Source organism: Gopherus evgoodei, chromosome 4 (assembly GCF_007399415.2).
Source record: "Gopherus evgoodei ecotype Sinaloan lineage chromosome 4, rGopEvg1_v1.p, whole genome shotgun sequence".
In the NCBI taxonomy this organism is placed as follows: Eukaryota; Metazoa; Chordata; order Testudines; family Testudinidae; genus Gopherus; species Gopherus evgoodei.
Genome location: NC_044325.1, coordinates 149,222,120 through 149,241,815, shown reverse-complemented (window position 1 = coordinate 149,241,815; position 19,696 = coordinate 149,222,120). Strand labels below are relative to the sequence as shown.

Here is a 19,696-nt window from a genome sequence, read left to right as displayed (position 1 = left end):
GTCACATTCATCTCCACTGTATTTCCATTTTCTTTAATGAAGTTATACAACAAATGAATTTGAGTGCCTCCAACTGAGACTGGTGTATTGAAAAAGAATCCTCAAATCCATATAGGAATCTTCTACCCCATTATAGTCATGATAAATGTAACAGAGAATTCAAGCATTAATGTAGACATCCTCCATAAAACTTGCACTACGGCTGGTAGGCAAAACTCCACAGAGTTAAATCCTGGTCCCACTAGATTCAGTTGTTATTTTGTTATTGACTTCAGTGGGGACAGGATTTCACCCATAGTAGGTAAGAAAAAAAGACCTACGTTGCTGAAATTGAAAAGGTATATTTTATGCTTATCTGCTTTGGAGAAACCATTCCAGAGTAATTCAGTGTAAAAATATGAGCACTATAATCCTGCGAGGGTCACATTCAGCTGACAATTTATGCACCCAGCCTTCCCAAGATTTTAAAAGTTTTAATAACATTATACTTGCAGTGTCCATCTGGGCCACTGAATCCTTTTTCCTACTTTTTCTGGGACCTTTTGGACATACATACTACCCACTGGATTATACATCTGGCAAATTTCCCAACATGGTTACATAATTTTTGCAAGGAAGATGTTGCACAAGTTGAACAGATCCCAGGAAATTAACTTTTCAGTCTAATGGCATGGCAATATTAAAATCATAGTACCTAAGTAAGAGCAGACTACAACTTTGCATGGGGGATTAGATTTTTTGTGTTTTTAAATGAAGGACCTGCTACTGTATTTTTCCTGGGGACTCAGTTCAAACTGTGAACCTGATTTAAATCCTACTTTGTTTTCCATTTGTGGTAATAAAGTTTAAGATAAATTTTATATATTTAATATTGGATCACTTCAACAGAGCATGACTTGTGCATCCAATATTTGTTTTAAATATAGATTATTACTATAGATATTAAATATAATATTTTTGTTGAAGAAGACACTGCAGCCATGTAAAATAAAAGTGAAAATTTTAGTATGTTTTTATAAAAGTAAGATGTTTCTGAACAGTTTGCATTTCTGTAAGTTTAAGGAAAATCAGCCATTTGTATAACAGTAACATAGGTTAGTTCAATGCAAATCCCAAATTTCACAGAGTAAAGAGGTCAGTTTGGGGTCTTTTGTCCTCCAAGTTACTAGCACTTCTGAATGGTTGTGATTGAGGGTCCTGAGTTCTGTAAGCCTCCCTATCAGGCGTGCAAAATGCTGTGGATCTTCTGGATGATAAATTTTTGAATATTTGTACAAAATACCTAAAAGGGGTTCTTGGAGTTTTTCCACATGTTGTTTGTTTTTTAGGAGTGGGCGATCTGCAAAACAACAATAGTATATTAATATAATTTTGGACCCAAATCTGATCACTTTATTTTCTCTGAGTAGTCCCATTAATTTTGGTGAGACTACTCATTTGAATGATAACAGGATTTGACATAAATGAAAGGCATAAAATGAAATGCAATGACTAGTGAAACTGAATTCTCAAGAAATATTATACATTGAGGAAAAAGTATAGCAAAGCAAAATAACACATAATAGTTACACATTTTTTCTTCTTAGGACAGTGGCTTGAGCATATTTGATTTGAAAGTGATCAGTTAATTTTTTTAATTTTTTTTTAAATTTGTATATGTAGCATAATTACTTCTTCATTAATCTGAAAGTTTACCTGAAAAAAACACAATAGTTGCTACAAGTAGGGCATATTCCGTCTCAGTCACATTAAGTTCTCCCATGCTTCTGTAGAAGTAAAATAGCGCAGTGATAAACTCCTCAGTGACACCTTTAAAAATGAAATCAAGCTATTGAAAAATCAATCCAGGAGCAAACTTGTGTTGCCATTGTCAATTCATTTTCTCAAAAACTTTGAGTAATTTTAAAATGCTCAAACTATTTCATCTCAAAATTATTAGCAAATTTAGTAAAAGAATGATGATTCTTGAGGTATTGAGGGCTCATCTACCTGTGGTAGTTGTGGAAGTTGGACTCTCTTCACTGTGAGATATTTCCATGGAATAAATAGAGTTTTTATCAATGTCTTGAACATGACAATACACAGCATGATCAGAAAACCTTACATGACCTAGATTAAGGAAAACAATATTAAAATTCCATTTCTGCATTTAATTTCACTCTGTTTAAATACTGGGTTGCAAATGCTTTGCAAATGATTCCTAGACAAGAGTGCACTATTTGTAAATCCAGTACAGGGGATACACAGTAAAGTTCACATACCTTCCCACCCACCCAATACTCTGTTGTATAAACATTCCAGAAGCACTGCTATCTCTTTGGGGATAATGAGAGGCAAGAAAGTTATTTGTTGGGGCCTTTTAAAAAAGTGATGGGTAGGTGGACATTATTATCAAAGCTATTATAAGAAAAACCCTTCTATGCTTCAGTGACAAACCCATTTAGGTGCAATGTCCAGAGGAGCCAGGCTTGCTGAAAAAAATAAGTCAACAGATACGAAACTGTTGTTTGAATTCACACAACTGTTAGCATTAAAACTTACTTTCACTCACTGATGACTGGCATTCATTAGCTCTTTGATTATAGATCTGGGCCGAACGCAAAAACATTGCTTCCACCGTTGAACCTTTTAACAGTGCAATCTGGTCATCATTGGCTAAACTTTCAAATCCTGTATTCAATAAGATTCAAAATTAGGGGTGGCTGTTTGGCCTCAGGCTACCAATATAAGTTACCAAAAATGATTAGTCTCTGGCTTTAAGAGACAGTAGGAACCGTAGTTGCATCAAAGGCAAGATACTTGTACCAAGCAGTAAAGGAGCAATCACAGCTAGCAAAGTCTTGTGGTCTTTCTAGATATTTCATATTTACATAGGAATTGATATCATGGATCAGACCAGTGATCCATCTAGTCCACCATTCTGTCAATGACAGTGGCCAATACTAGAAATTTCAGAGGAAGGTGCAAGAAACAATTTAGACAATTTTGGAATAACCTGCCCTGCAGCCAGAGGGCTTATATCCTCTACATTTGTTATCTTGTCTGGTGTAACTGTGGATGTTCTGTTTAGCCACAGACATGTACTTACCTCTTGGTCTCCTACAAGAGCAAAGGGACATTCAGTTAAATTGCAAGGATTTCTTAATCCTGATCAGCGCAGGTTTACTTAACAGGGTGGTAAACATTTCTGTTTTTCCACTAGTGCTACCACCAGTGAAGCTGTACCAGTGCTAGATAATTAGTATGAAAATTCCTGCTGTAGACAAACCCAATATCTTTTGACAATGAGTTCTAGAAATTAATTGTACACTGTGTAAAAAAAATATGTCCTTTTATCAGTTTTAAATGTATCACCTTTCAACTAAATCAAATGTTCCCTTGTTTTTGTATTATAAGAGAAGATGAATGGTAGTGCCTGATTTGTCTTCTCTACACCATTCATTATTTTATTATAGTGTGCCTCTTTTATTTTTGATACATAAAGTAACTTCACTTTTTGCTGTCACAAAGTGAAACAGAATTCAGACAATAAGATGAACAAGAATTCACTTGAGACAACATTTCTAATTGTATATTTTTGAGAAAATATGGCTCTATTACTGCATATTGTATATTGTCTGATTTTTGGATTTGGAAAAAAGAGTGGTGAATTGTACTGTTATTGAAGCGAAATGTGTCATATATGTTGAGTTGGCTTCTTGAAAGACAGAACAAGGAACTGCTTCTTTGTTTTTCAAATGCTAGTGAATTAATGGTCTTCCTAATTGTCATTTGCTGTGGTGGTGTAGCTGTGTTGGTCCCAGGAAAGGAGAGAGACAATGTGGGTAAGGTAATATCTTTTAGTGGACTAACTTCTGTTGGTGGAAGGAACAAGCTTTTGAACTTCACAGAGGTCTTCCTCAAGTCAAGAGAAGATAACCAGAATGTCCCTAATTATTAACATTTGCAAATAAAATTAATAATGAATCAATTGAATAGTTTTTCTGAACTGTGTATCTTTTCTCAGAGTATGCATGCCACATAAATAAATGTCCTTCTCTTAGAGTAAGGCTAAATTATACTGCTTGTGGTGAAGAGTTTGTTAAATTATTTTATAAAGTTACCTGGTAGTCTCTTTGTGAAATCCACTAGTACTTGCACATGAACAACTGCTGTCTCTGAGAGCCGCAGAAAACTCTCTTCAGGGTTTGCAGTTTCCTGCAGCTGAATAAAAGAAAGAAAGCAAGATTAGAAACATTTGGTATTGCCAAAATACACTGCTAGAATGTGAAAAAATAAATATAACAACATTAATTAATATCTCTGTATTGTGGCCTGTCCATTTTGAACACATACAAACTTCTTTGCTTCCTCTAGGGGAATTGTATATTTTTGATGGGCTGCCACAATGTGATCAATAAGTTGATGTTCCACTGGAGTTAGTTCCATCCTCTCTTGCATCTTTAAAAAAAAGAATCAGATAAATGACAATACATATGTGTTAAGGTAAAAATAATGTGTTATAATGAAAAGATACACTTTAAATAGGTAAAATCTCCCACTTTTCCAGGTCTAGTTGTGGATGAAACATGCTTGCTGTTTACTCCCTCATCTTCCACCTTGATGCTACAAAGGAAACTGCTCTTCTGCTTGAAATTCTTTCGGAGTCGTTTTGATTTACACTGGACTTCAGTCAGCAAACCTGTAAGATATATAATTCTGTATCAAAGTATTTATTAAAGTTCAAATACCTGTACTGTTCAAAACAAGTCCTTGTGTTATTATGCAGACTTTAAAAGTCTGGCACCTCAGTAGCTTATCATCTATATGGAAAGCAGCTTTCTACCTATGAATGTTCTCAGATAACAGGTAGTTCCAGGTTCTGCCTATGATGGTAGCAACATAATGTGTTTTGTCAGTCAGCTCCTATCAATAGCCTAGATGTGGGCAGGGGTCAAACAGTCTGATGTCACATTCTCTTAACCTAGGCTCTGAACCATATGAACATAAGGGTTTCACATGAAGAATGAACATGGGCAAAATTTATTTTTTATCTTTTTGTAACATGAAAGAGCATTAAACACGCTTATGGAGATCAGTCACAGTTTACCACCTTTAGCTATCTCTTGATGGCAATTCCATAGATCCTTCTCTGATTCAGTTCAGGTGCCTGACACAGCAATTCTAGATCACAAGTAAGTCTGCATCACTTTAGAGAGGATATTTCCCAAATACTGGTGACCAATATGGGTGGAAAAAGAAATACCACAAATGCTCTGAACCTTCCAAAGTTAAAACTTCCTAAAGCAAAATAAAGAAACTGGCTTTGGAAAATAGTATACCGGAGAATTTGTTGCAGTTGTAAGGAGCAGTGGAGCACTTACACTCTGCCAACATTCCCACAGCCTTACACTTCTTCAGGCGACACTCCTGACACTTCCTCCGCATGTACATGTCCATTTCACAGTGGCCACCATTCTTGCATCTATATATTGCATTTTTGGTAATACTACGTCGAAAGAATCCTAGAAACAAAATATATTTTGGATGATGGGAAGGAATCTAAGGAATCTTTGTAATTCCACTCAGTTATTTAAAGAGTTACTGTATGATATTTCTACAATGAAAGGATCAGATAGATGAAATTTTAATATTTTTTAACAATCTAATAGTCATTGATTACTTTTGTTGTTGTTTTATGCCTAATATTAACCAGTGCTTGACCAAGGTAACTCCCTTTCACTCTTTCTAGTGACAGGCACCTTACCAATAACAAGAGGGATCTATTAAAAGAGGCAGAGAATCCAGCATAACCCTCCCCCTGCCCCAATTTTTAAGTAATGGCTCAAACCATATTCCAAGTAAGAGGTCTAACCAACACTCTAACACTTGACATTGTAGTTCCAAGAAAACTGAAATGAGCAAATAATATAGGTCTGATAGAGGCTGATAACACAGCACAGGCAACATGTTTAGCAGCTTGGAAGAGGGGTGAACAATGAGGTGGCAAAGTTTGCAGATGATACAAAATTACTCAAGATTGTTAAATCCAAAGCTGACTGCAAAGAGTTTCAAAGGGATCTCACAAAACTGGATGACTGAGGAACAAAATGGCAGATGAAGTTCAGTGTTGAAAAGTGTAAAGTAATGCACATTGGAAAGCATAATCCCAACTACACATATAAAATAGGCTATAAATTAGCTGTTACCACTCAAGAAAGAGATATTGGAGTCACTGTGGATAATTCTCTGAAAACATCCATTCAGCGTGCAGCAGCAGTCAAAAAAACTAATAGAATGGTAGGAACCAGTAGGAAAGATATAGATAATAAGACAGAAAATATCATAATGCCACTATATAAATCCATGGTACACACACACCTTGAATGATGTGTGCAGTTCTGATTGCCTGTGATGGGATGTACTCCCCACTCCGGCCTTGAAAGAGTTGAATTAGGCCAGGTAGGCCCAATCAATCAATTAACCAGCAAATGGAAGAATTACACTGTGTGGAGGTTGCCAATGAAAAGGAAGCTGTGAGGGAACAGGCAGGAGACCAACAACAGTGTGGGAGACAGGAGGGAGGAAGCCTGGTAAGAAGTATTCCAGGGAAGTCCAGACCTTAACTGCTCACTATAGGACCCTGGACTGGAACCCAGAGTAAAGGGCAAGCCTGGGTTCCCCTATCATCTACTGCAGAGTGGTATTGCTGGGGGGGGGGGCAGTGAATGGAAGACTGCCTGAGTTACTGCAACAGTGATATAGTCAGGAAAGTGGACATAAGGACTGCCTGATGCTGCTTGTGCAGGGGAACTCTGACAGACCCCCTGGAAGGGGAAATCACAGTGTGACCTGGCCACACTGCCAAGTCACAAAACAGCCATACTATGACTCAGGGCTTGGCTACACTGGAAAGTTGCAGCGCTGGTGGTGGGTTTACAGCGCTGCAACTTAGTAACTGTCCACACCGCAAGGCACATCCAGCTCTGCAACTCCCTGGCTGCAGCGCTGGCTGTACACCTGGTCTGCTTGGGGTGTAATGATTGCAGCGCTGGTGATGCAGCGCTGCTCATCAAGTGTGGCCACTAAAAGTGCTGTTATTCACCTCCAGGGTATTAGGAGGTATCCCAGAATTCCTGTCCACAACAAACCAGAAGAATGGCTGAACTCCGAGCTCCCCGGAGCAACTTATCTAAAAAACAAACACAGCTGCTCTTTGCTCCAGCGAGCGACGAGCGGAGGCAGGGGAATTGCTTTGGAATGTTCACAGCTGTTTGCTTGAGGAGAGAGGGGAGTCCGTGTTGAGCAGCTGCTTATGTGGTGTGAAGGCTATTTAGGAGTGCATAATTTGCATTTAGTGAATAAGAGAGGGGTGGAGGAAGGGGTCAAAACTTTTAAAATGATTGAAGGTAGGTGCTGTGTATCTTCCAGTCCTTAGAACTTGCAAGGCAGGGAACTGAGAATAGTGTCAGCTCCAAAAATCCATTCTCTGTCTCCCCCACACTCCCTGTCACACTCCACCCCACCCCCCTGTTTTGAAAAGCACGTTGCAGCCACTTGAATGCTGGGATAGCTGCCCACAATGCATCACTCCCAACAGCGCTGCAAATGCTGCAAATGTGGCCACACTGCAGCGCTGGTAGCTGTCAGTGTGGCCACACTGCAGCGCTTTCCCTACACAGCTGTACAAAGACAGCTGTAACTCCCAGCGCTGTACAACTGTAAGTGTAGCCATACCCACAGTGAGCAGGAGAAGAGCTGCAACAGTGGAATAGAAGAAAGGGGGTAATCCCCAGAATTGCCAGAAGGGGGTGCCACTCAGTGATGAGCAGATCACCTCATGACACTGCTCCCTCTCAGAAAAGATACATTAGAATTGGAGAAAATACAGAGAAGGGCAACAGCAATGATTAGGGATACGGAACAACTGCCATCTGAGAAGAGATTAAAATGACGGGGGACTGTTCAGTTAGAAAAGAAATGACTAAGGTGAGATATGATAGGGGTCTATAAAATCATGAATGGTGTGGAGAAAATGAATAAGGAAGTGTTTTTTATCCCTTCACATAACACAAGAACAAGAGGTCACCCAATGAAATTAATAGGTAGCAAGTTTAAAAGAAAAATAAGGAAGTATTTCTTCACACAATGCACAGTCAACCTGTAGAGCTCATTGCCAGGGAATTTTGTGAAGGCCAAAAGCATAACTGGATTTTTAAAAGGATTAGCTAAGTTCATGGAGGATAGGTCCATCAATGGCTACTAGCCAAGTTGGTCAGTGATGCAACTCCATGCTCTGGGTGTCCCAAAACCTCTGACTGCCAAAAGCTGCAACTGGATGATGGAGAAGGGATTCCTCGATAGATGGCCTGTTCTGTCCATTCCCTCTGAAGCATCTGGCACTGGCCACTGTCGGAAGACAGGATACCAGACTAGATAGATCATTGGTCTGACCCAGTATCACCATTCCTGTGTTCTTATGAATGCAACACACCACTTTGTAGGGATTTGGCCATTCTTAGAGCTGTATTATCTGGTTCCTGAGAAATTAGTTGGTTTCCATGAAAAAGTAACTTTGATAAATGCAAAATCGCAGTGATCCTCAGGAATCCAAGTCCAGCAGAGAGAGAGAAAAACACAGGGCTAATACGTAGGCATTATGAGCCAAAAGGTACGTCTACACTATGGGATTATTCCGATTTTACATAAATCAGTTTTGTAAAACAGATTGTATAAAGTCGAGTGCACACGGCCACACTAGGCACATTAATTCGGCGGTGTGCATCCATGGTCCGAGGCTAGCGTCGATTTCTGGAGTGTTGCACTGTGGGTAGCTATCCCATAGCTATACCATAGTTCCTGCGGTCTCCCCTGCCTATTGGAATTCTGGGTTGAGACCCCAATGCATGATGGTGCAAAAACAGTGTTGTGGGTGATTCTGGGTAAATGTCGTCACTCATTCCTTCCTCCATGAAAGCAGTAGACAACTGTTTCGCGCCCTTTTTCCCAGGGTGTACTGTAAGACGCCATAGCATGGCAAGCATGGACCCTGCTCAGATCAAAACCGCAATCGTGGATGTTGTAAACACCTCGCGCATTCTCGTGCAGTCTATGCTGAACCAGGACCTGCAAAGCCAGGTGAGGAGGAGGAGGCGGCTACGGCAGCGCGGTGACAAGAGTGATGAGGACATGGACACAGAATTCTCTCAAACCACGGGCCCCTGCGCTTTGGAGATCCTGCTGGTAATGGGGCAGGTTCTAGCCATTGAACACCGATTTTGGGCCCGGGAAACAAGCACAGACTGGTGGGAACGCATAGTTTTGCAGGTGTGGAACAATTCGCAGTAGCTGCAAAACTTTCGCATGCATAAGAGCACTTTCATGGAACTTTGTGACTTGCTTTCCCCTGCCCTGAAACGCCATAATACCAAGATGAGAGCAGCCCTCACAGTTGAGAAGCGAGTGGCAATAGCCCTCTGGAAGCTTGCAACGCCAGACAGCTACTGGTCAGTCGGGAATCAATTTGGAGTGGGAAAATCTACTGTGGGGGCTGCTGTGATGCAAGTAGCCAAAGCCATCATTAAGCTGCTGCTACGAAAGGTTGTGACTCTGGGAAACGTGCAGGTCATAGTGGATGGCTTTGCTGCAATGGGATTCCCTAGCTGTGGGAGGGCGATAGATGGAACCCATATCCCTAATTTGGCACCGGAGCACCAGGGCACCCAGTACGTAAACCACAAGGGGTACTTTTCGATGGTGCTGCAAGCACTGGTGGATCACAAGGGACGTTTCACCAACATCCACGTGGGATGGCCAGGAAGGGTTCATGATGCTCGCGTCTTCAGGAACACTACTCTGTTTAAATGGCTGCAGCAAGGAAATTACTTCCCAGATCAGAAAATAAGTTGGGGATGTTGAAATGCCTGTAGTTATCCTGGGGGACCCAGCCTACCCCTTGATGCCAGGGCTCATGAAGCCATACACAGGGAGCCTGGACAGTGGTCAGGAGCTGTTCAACTACAGGCTGAGCAAGTGCAGAATGGTGGTAGAATGTGCATTTGGCCGTTTAAAGGCACGCTGGCGCACATTACTGACTCGGTCAGACCCCAGCCAAACCAATGTCCCCATGGTTATTGCTGCTTGCTGTGTGCTCCACAATCTCTGTGAGAGTAAGGAGGAGACCTTTATGACAGGGTGGGAGGCTGAGGCAAATCACCTGGCCACTGATTATGCACAGCCAGACACCAGGGCGATTAAAAGAGCACGCCATGAAGCGGTGCGCTTCAGAGAAGCTTTGAAAACGAGTTTCATCACAGGCCAGAGTACGGTGTAACTGTTGTGTTTGTTTCCCCCTTGATGAACCCCCCCCTTGATTGACTCATTCCCTGTAAGCAACCCACCTTCCCCCTTCGATTACAGCTTACCTAAGGAAATAAAGTCACTATTGTTTTAAAAGTCATGTATTCTTTATTAAAAAGACATTATAAAAAGAGGGAGAGAAATGACAAGGTACCCCGGGTGTGGTTTGGGAGGAGGATAGGAGGGAAGGAAAAGGCTACTAAAAACATTTCAATGTAATGACTGCCTTTTGGTTGGGCTGTCCACGGGGGTGGAGTGGGCAGGTGCACGAAGCCTTCCCCCACGCGTTCTTACACGTCTGGGTGAGGAAGACATGGAACGTGGTGAGGGTGGTTACACAGGGGCTGCAATGGCACTCTGTGACCCCGCTGCTCTTCCTGAAGCTCCACCAGACGTCGGAGGATATCAGTTTGATCACGCAGCAGCCCCAGCATTGTATCCCGCCACCACTGATCTTCCTGCCTACACCTCTGATCTTCCTGTCGCCACCTCTCATCTCGAGCGTCCCTCCTATCCTCACGTTGGTCCCTCCTAGCCTCACGTTGGTCCCTCCTGTCCTCACGTTCACTGGCATCTTTCCTGTAACTTGATACCACGTCCTTCCACTCATTCAGATGAGCTCTTTCATTGCGGGTCACTTCCATGATTTCCGAGAACATTTCGTCTCGCGTCTTCTTTTTCCTTTGCCTTATCTGAGATAGCCTTCGGGATGGAGTAGGGAGACTTGAAGAATGTGCAGCTGCATGAGGGAGGGAAAAAAAGGGAGAGAAGTATTTAAAAAGATACATTTTACAGAACAATGGTTATACTCTTTCACAGTGAACAACACTATTCACCTTACATAGCGCATGTGATTTCACTACAAGGTTGCATTTTGCATCTTAATATTGAGTGCCTGCGGCTCTGGTGTTACAGATCTCACTGACGCAGGCCCGGGCATCAGAATTCAGCTTGCATGTGGCCATGGTAAGCCATTGTCTTTCGGCTTCTGCAGCCTTCATATACACAGTGCCCTCCTTTCCCAAATACCAAGCAAATCCCGTTCAGTGATGCTTCTTTCCTGTTAACATGCAGCAGCAGAAGCCACCCCCCACCTCCAATTCTGTGGGATGATCGCTTTACCCCTCCCCCCACCCCATGGCTGGTATCGTGGAAGATCACTGCTAATCACCCACCTTCCCCCACCACCACCACATGGCTGGTAGCAGGGAAGATCCCTGATAGCCAAACGCAAAAAAGCTCAGCACTATTCCCCTCTCCCCGCTTGGCTACGTGCAAGGAAGGATTTCTTTTAAGCAACAGGCAAACAACCCAGTAGGAATGGCCATCTCTGTCCCCTTAATTAAATTTCTGAATTTCAACCAGGTTACCATGAACGATATCACTCTCCTGAGGATAACACAGCAAGATAAAGAACAGATGTTTCTTGAATGCCAGCAATCACCGGGACCATACGCAGCTATGCTTTGTCATGCAATGATACCCAATTACTTGCTACATGCATGGCGTGGTCAAGTGTCCTACCATGGTGGACGGAATAAGGCTGCCTTGCCCAGAAACCTTCTGCAAAGGCTTTTGGAGTACCTCCAGGAGCGCTTCATGGAGATGTCCCTGGAGGATTTCCACTCCATCCCCAGACATGTTAACAAACTTTTCCAATAACTGTACTGGCCGCGAATGCATCCCAAGTCCTCAGGGCAAATCAATCATTAAAAAACGCTTGCTTTTAAACCATGTTTTATATTTACAAAGGTACACTCACCAGAGGTTGCTTCCATGGCTTCACTGTCTGGGCTAGTGGCTTGGGAGGGTAATTCCGTCTCGGTGAGAAAAAGCTCCTGGCTGTTGGGGCTAACGGAGTGCCGTGTGCTCTCTGCAAGCTCGTCCTCCTCTTCCTCCTCCTCATCTTCCCCATCCACAGAATCCTCAGGCTTGGCTGAGATTACCAACCCCACCTCAGAATCCACGGACAGGGGTGGGGTAGTGGTGATGGACCCCCCTAGAATTGCATGCAGCTCAGCGTAGAAGCGGCATGTTTTCGGTCCTGTCCCAGACCTTCCATTTGCTTCTTTGGTTTTCTGGTAGGCTTGTCTGAGCTCCTTAACTTTCACTCTGCACTGCACTGAGTCCCTGGTGTGGCCTTTCTCCATCATAGCTTTGGAAATTTTTTCAAATGTTTTTTCATTTCGTCTTTTGGAACGGAGTTCTGTTAGCACAGAATCCTCTCCCCATATAGCGATCAGATCCAGTACCTCCCGTGCGGTCCATGCTGGAGCTCTTTTTCGATTCTCAGGAGACTGCATTGTTACCTGTGCTGATGAGCTCTGCGTGGTCACCTGTGCTGATCAGAGCTCCACACTGGCCAAACAGGAAATGAAATTCAAAAGTTCGCGGGGCTTTTCCTGTCTACCTGGCCAGTCAATCAGAGTTGAGATTGCTGTCCAGAGCGGTCACAATGGTGCACTGTGGGATACTGCCCGGAGGCCAATACCGTCGATTTGCGGCCACACTAACCCTAATCCGATATGGTAATACCGATTTTAGCGCTACTCCTCTCGTCGGGGAGGAGTACAGAAACCGATTTAAAGAGCCCTTTATATCAATATAAAGGACCTTGTTGTGTGGACGGGTACAGCGTTAAATGGGTTTAACGCTGCTAAAATCGGTTTAAACACGTAGTGTAGACCAGGCCAAAGTCACCACCAGCATAAGCAGACACAACTTCACTGAAGTCAGCCAGGCCTGAGAGCTATATGTAGCATTGTGTGAAATCAGTTTTCACCTCACTAAATGTTTACTGTGAAAATTGATATTAATTACATTCCACAAAAATGTGAAACTGGGACCAGTATTATAATGTATTATCTGTTTCTGATAGCTGCCACAATGTGCTAGGCACTTTTCAAATGCAAACGAGTGCACAGTCCTTGCCTTGAACAACTTAGAAGCTAAAAGACAAGCAGGCAGATAAAAGATAGAGGAAGAGGAGTAATGTGGATAAAGTGGTCAAGGAGGTAGTTGTCCACTGCAACATATTGCTTGAATAACAAGAGCTTTGTGTGTGTGTGCTGTATGATAGAGTTCCAGAATTTGCCCAACCCATAGTTCTCACAGCAGCAATAGATCTGTAGGAGGGATTTTAATATGGTGAGGGTAGTGGTCTTACACATAAGCTCAGGAAGACTTTGTATGCAGTGGGGGAAGCAGGGAGGGAGAAGAGTGGAGATATTTTTTTGATATACCTGACAAATGAGTGGATGAGTCTGGCATCATTGGTGAAACAGAGGGGATGGGGAAACATGTAAAGAAACAAGGGTAGGTAAATACAGAGGACTTGAGTTATGTAGATACTTGAAAGCAAGGACAAGAAGATGGAGTCTGATGTAGCAGAGAAGGAGCAGTCAGTAGTGGGATTCAAAGGAGGGGCTCCCATAAGTTATTCTGCTCTTCATCTAGACTGCAGCTGTCCTCCAAAATGTCAATTGAAAATTAACATAAATGTGTTAATTTAAAATTGCACATGTGGAATTTCAGCATGCTGCACTGATTAATATGGGGCACTTTTCTTTTAAGTCACAAAATAAAACTACCGTATATACTTATTCATAAGCCGAATTTTTTTAGTAAAAAAGGGAAGCACCAGAGAAGGGGATCGGCTTATGAACAGTTATACAGAGGGAGAGCCGGGACACAGTCCCTCCCCCCAACAGAGAGAGCAAGGAGAGGCAGCACAGCCAGAAGGGAAGAGGCGGGGCCAGAATCTCTCCACTTCTGGCCAGGCTACTCTCCACCCAGCCTCCGAAGCAGCTGCAGCTCCAGGGCTGGCAGACTGCAGCTGTGCCACTTGGCCCCGCCCCCCAGAGCAGGCTGTAGCCGTGCCGCCCAGCCTGCCAGAGCATGCTGTGGCCGCACCACCCGGTCTGGCCCGCCGGAGCAGGCTGCAGCCACGCTGCCCAGCGACCAGACCAGCTCCAGCCAGGCCAGAGACATCTTCCCAACTACTCCTGGCGTACAATCTTTCAAACATTTGTGCACCCATCTTACAGTAAGAGTCTGGGGAGAGTGTGAGGGTCCCAGGCTAGGGGTGGGGTCATGTGGAGGTGGTCACAGGGGTTACTCCTCTGACCCCCAGCTTCTCCCCCCCAAAAAATGTCCCCACCAATTGCTGTCCCAGCTGTCAGGGTAAGCAGCTGGTGCAGCAGTACACTTTGTTTACTTAGGTTTACCTCCGTGCCTGTGGATGCTCAAGGTAAATAGACCATCTTGGCCTGCCAGCATCTATCCTCACGGTCCGGGAGCCAAAGTTCGCTGACCCCTGAATCATAGGGTTGGCTTATGAACAGGTCATAAAAATTTTCCATTTTTACTTATCCATCTGGGGTGGGGGGTCAGCTTATAAATGAACCGGCTTATGATCGAGTATATATCCCTTACCTTTACAGCCTTCACAAGTGAGCGCATTGTAGTGGTATCCTGAGGCTTTGTCCCCACATACAACACAGAGCTCTTCCTGACCCTTCATTCGCAAGGAGGAATGACTTAGTCTTGGCCTTTTTAGTCCATGATATCCATCATCATCATTATGGGCAACCATGCAGGGGGGCTTGTTTAATTCACAATTACTGATTATGTACTCCCCATCACTGTACTGAGAATCCAGGCTGTATGTGTTGTATTGTGACTGGGAAGGTTGTGACTGTAACATTGGAGGAAACTGAACAGTTGAATACTGGCAGTAAGGAGTAGCCTGAAAGTCTGAATCTTGTAGCTGATAATTGATGTGGTCTGGCAAAACATCTAGATAATGAAAAAAATGAGAATAAAACAAAAAGGTTGTGGAAGAATTTGTGAATTCATATACCTGAAAATATTAAATTATTTTTATAATGTGTCAGTACTAAGAGAAATTTTCAGAAGAGTAGCTTCACTTTTGCACCTAAAAATTGGTCCCTGCAATTTTTCTTAGTAAATTTTTTTCATGTTTTTTGGTCAGTTTCATATTGTGGGCTACTGGAATACTGTAGATTAGTAATTTAATTTTCCATAGATAGTTAAATTGCAGGAAATTCAGGTAGTGAGAGTTTGATATACTCAGACTTATGCCTGTAGTTCATTAATGTGGACTAAGGTTGAGCTCCAGAAAAGAGGCTGGGTATCAGTCCAGCAGAAAATTTACCCTTAAATAAGTAAACATTTTAAGTAGGGAAACATTTATGTTTTGTATTAAAACACATTCCAAGCACAATATATGAAAATGAAAAACATTAACAAGCAGAGAAGGACATTTCAGAAATTCCAAAGGGTGACATATTTTACCATCACATACACATCTCAAAGCTCATATTCAACAGACCACAAATGCCAGAACATGTTTTATTTAATATTTCTCTTGTGTAACCCAGATTTCATATAGCCATCCTTGCATTAATATGTTTGTACAGCACTGTGACAGGAGTTGTTTTTACAGTTATTTATCATGTTTGCAGTTGATTTAAAATGGAAACAAAATGTACAAGACTCACAGAAATGTAGGGCTGGAAGGGACCTTGAGAAGCTATGAAGTCCAGCCCTCTGCGCTGAGGCAGGTCAAAGTTAACCTGGACCATCCCTGGCAGGTGTTTGTCCAACATGTTTTTAAAACCTCCAGTGATGGAGATTCTACAACCTCCCTTGGAAGCTCATTCCAGTATTTAACTACCTGTATAATGAGAAAGTTTTTCCTAATATCTAACTTAAATCTCCTTTACTAAAGACTACAGTTATTATTTCTTGTCTTATCTTCAGTGGACCTGGAGAACAGTTGATCAGTCTTCTTGATAACAGCTCTTAACATATTTGAAAGCTTATCAGGTGCCCCGACTGTCTTCTTTTCTCAAGACTAAACATGCCCAGTTTTTTAACCTTTCCTCATAGCTTAGCGTCTCTAAACCTTTTTTTCATTTTTGTTGCTTTTCTCTGGAGTCTGTCTAGTTTGTTCACATTTTTCCTAAAGTGTGGTACCCAGAAGTGTATGTAGTACTTTAGCTGAGGCCACTCCACTGCTGACTGGAGTGGGATAATTACTTCTCATGTCTTACATACAACATTCCTGTGAATATACCACAGAATATTAGCTTTTTTCACAACTGCATCACTTTGTTGACTCATATTCAGTTTTTGATCCACTCTAACCCCCAGATCCCTTTCAGTAGTACTACCACCTAGCCAGTTATTAATCATTTTTAGTAGTCCATTTGATTTTTTCTTCCTAAGTACTTTGCACTTATCATTACTGAATTTCATCTTATTGAATTCAAACCAGTTCTCCAATTTGTCAAGGTTGTTTTGCATTCTAATCTGTCCTCCAAAATGTTTGCAACCTTTCCCAGGGTGGTGTACCCAAGTCATTAACAAAAATATTGAATAGTACTGAAGCTATTACTGCCCCTGCAGGACCCCACTAGATACGCCCTCCCAGTCTGACAGTGAACCATTGATAACTACTCCTGGCGTACAATCTTTCAAACATTTGTGCACCCATCTTTCAGTAATTTAATGTAGACCACATTTCCCTAATTTGCTTATGATGGTCACACGGGACCATGTCAAAAGCCTTACTAAAATCAAGATATGTCACATCTATTGCTTCCCCCTTATCCACTGGGTTAGGAACCCCATCAAAAAAGGAAATTAGGTTGGTTTGGCATGATTTATTCTTGACAACTGCATGCTGACTATTCCTTATCCTATTATCTTCCAGGTGCATACAAACTGATTGTTTAATAATTTGTTCCAGTATTTTCCAGGTATGAAAGTTAGGCTGATTAGTTTATAATTCCTCACGTATTCCTTGTTCCCCATTTTAAAGAAAGGTACTATGTTTGCCTTTCTCCAGTCTTCTGGGACTCCACCCGCCTTCCAGGAGCTCTCAAAGATAATTGTTAAGGGTTTTGAGATTGCTTCAGCTGGTTCCTTAACTACCCTAGGATGAATTTCGTCAGGCCCTGCTGACTTGAATGCATCTAGTTTATCTGAATATTCTTTAACCTGTTTTTAACTCTTGTTAAGAATATGTGTGCATATTCCAGTACATTATGTATTATGTTTCAGTCTACCTTTCAGGCCTGGTCCAAGAAGCACTGAAGTATCTTGTAAGACTTTTTGCCTTAAATGGGCTTTTGATCAGAACTTTAGTGTTCACTCATCCTGAACCAGATACTAACTTCAATTACACAGTCACATTGGAGTGGGAGCAATAGTCATAGGGCCTTTACAGTATGTTTAGAATAGTTTAATGACACTTAGACTTTTAACCTTTGTGTGCCAGGGGACGACAAAAAAACTGCTCCATGCAACCCTGGGATAAAACTGATGGTCAGCATATCACACTGAGTGCACAGATTTTTGTACCTGAATTATTTTAATGAATTTTGAATATCTCTCACTGGATATTTCATAGATTCCAAGGCCAGGAGGGACCACTGTGGTCATCTGGTCTGATCTGTATAACAGAGGCCCTGGAGCTTCCCCAAAATAGTTCCTAAAGCATATCTTTTAGAAAAACATAAAATCTTGATTTTAAAATGTACAGTGATGGAAAATCTGCAATGACCCTTGGTAAATTGTTCCAATGGTTAATTACCTTCAGCGTTAAAAATTATGCCTGATTTCCAGTCTGAATTTGTCTACGTTCAACTTCCAGCCAATCTTTGCTAGATTGAAGCAGCCTTTGTCAAATATTTGTTCCCCATGTAAGTACTTATAGACTGTAATCAAGACACCCCTTAACCTTCTCTTTGTTAAGATAAACAGATAGAGCTCCTTGAGTCTATCACAATAAGGCAAGTTTTCTAATCCTGTAATCATTCTCGCGCCTCTTCTCTGAACCCTTTCCAACTTATCAACATCCTTCTTGAATTGTTGGCACCAGAACTGGACACAGTATTCCTGTAGGGGTCACACCAGTGCCAAACATAAAAGTAAAATAAGCTCTCTAGTCCTATTTGAGATTCCCCTCTTTATGCACTCAAAGAACACATTAGCCATTTTGGCCATAGCATCACTTTGGGTGCTCATATTCAGTGATTATCCAGCATGACCCCCAAATCTTTTTCAGTCACTGCTTCCCGGATAGAGTCCCACATGACATCCGGTAAGTATGGCCTACATTCTTTGCTCCTAGATATTAAATTTAGCAGAATTGCAACACATCATGTTTTCTTGTGCCCAGCTTACCAAGCAATCCAGATTGCTCTGTATCTGTGACATGTCCTCTTAGTTATTTACCACGCCCGCCAATTTTTGTATCGTCTCATACTTTTATCAGTGATGACTTTATCTTTTCTCTGAAGTCATTAATAAAAATATTAAATAGCATAGGGCCAAGAACTGACCCTGTGGGAACTCACTAGAAACATACTTGCTTGATGATCATTCCCCATTTGAATGTATAAGTGCCTAGATCTTTAAGGCAGGCACCTTTTGTAATAATAAACCAAAAGAAAAGAGTTACTGCAGCAAACAATCTGAGTTTTCATAATACCTTCATTTTGCTTTACTCACCATAATATTGAATCGGTTCAGCAAGACAGTACCCATCAGATACAGTTACAAAGGTATTTGCCATACTCTGCTCCGGCTCCCACTGTTTCATTCACTTTGGTGTATGATGGACTTTTAAGAAGAAGATCTGAGGAAGTAGAACATTGCCAGTTACTTCAAAAGACAAGACTCAGGCTTTCATTAGAAAGAAGACAAACATTACTTCAGAAAGAATTGTTGTGGGAGGCAGGTTAAACAGCCCTGAAAAAAAAGAAACATCTCTAGATAATGAGGCCATTTGTGAATTATGAGAAATGCAGCTAGGTGGAAAGTCACTGTGGGCTTGTCTACATCAGAAAGTTGCAGCGCTGGTGAGGGAGTTACAGCGCTGCAACTTTGAAGGTGTACACATCTGCAGGGCACCACCAGCGCTGCAACTCCCTGTTTGCAGCGCTGGCCGTACTCCCGTTTTGTCTCGGGTGTAGAGGATCCAGCGCTGGTGATCCAGCGCTGGTAATCCAATGTAGACAGTTACCAGCGCTTTTCTTGACCTCCGTGGAAGGAGGAAGCCTCTGGTAATCAAGCTGGTTTCCTTTCCCGGTTTGCTCTCTCGGTCCCGGAGCCACCCAGCAAACCGCAGGGAAGGAGACCTGCTTGCTCGGGGTTCCGGGACCGAGAGAGCAAACCGGGAAAGGAGACCAGCTTCGCCGCGGTTTGCTCTTGCGTTCCCCGAACCACCCTGCAAACCGCAGGGAAGGAGACCTGCTTGCTCGGGGTTCCGGGACCGAGAGAGCAAACCGGGAAAGGAAACCAGCTTCGCCGCGGTTTGCTCTCTCGG

The 19,696-nt window shown here is 42.3% G+C and overlaps 1 protein-coding gene across 1 annotated transcript; it reads right to left on the bottom strand.

Annotated features, from left to right (window-relative positions):
* Positions 1-1,034: 1,034 nt before the first annotated feature.
* Positions 1,035-18,970, bottom strand: LOC115651631 (bile acid receptor-like). Its single transcript, XM_030562721.1, has 10 exons — positions 18,880-18,970; positions 14,773-15,135; positions 5,364-5,504; positions 4,542-4,681; positions 4,336-4,440; positions 4,104-4,203; positions 2,542-2,670; positions 1,990-2,109; positions 1,696-1,809; positions 1,035-1,339 (listed from the first exon to the last, which is right to left on the bottom strand). Exons 1-10 carry the CDS (start codon positions 18,968-18,970, stop codon positions 1,101-1,103), a joined length of 1,542 nt encoding a protein of 513 aa, XP_030418581.1. The 3' UTR covers positions 1,035-1,100.
* Positions 18,971-19,696: the final 726 nt, after the last annotated feature.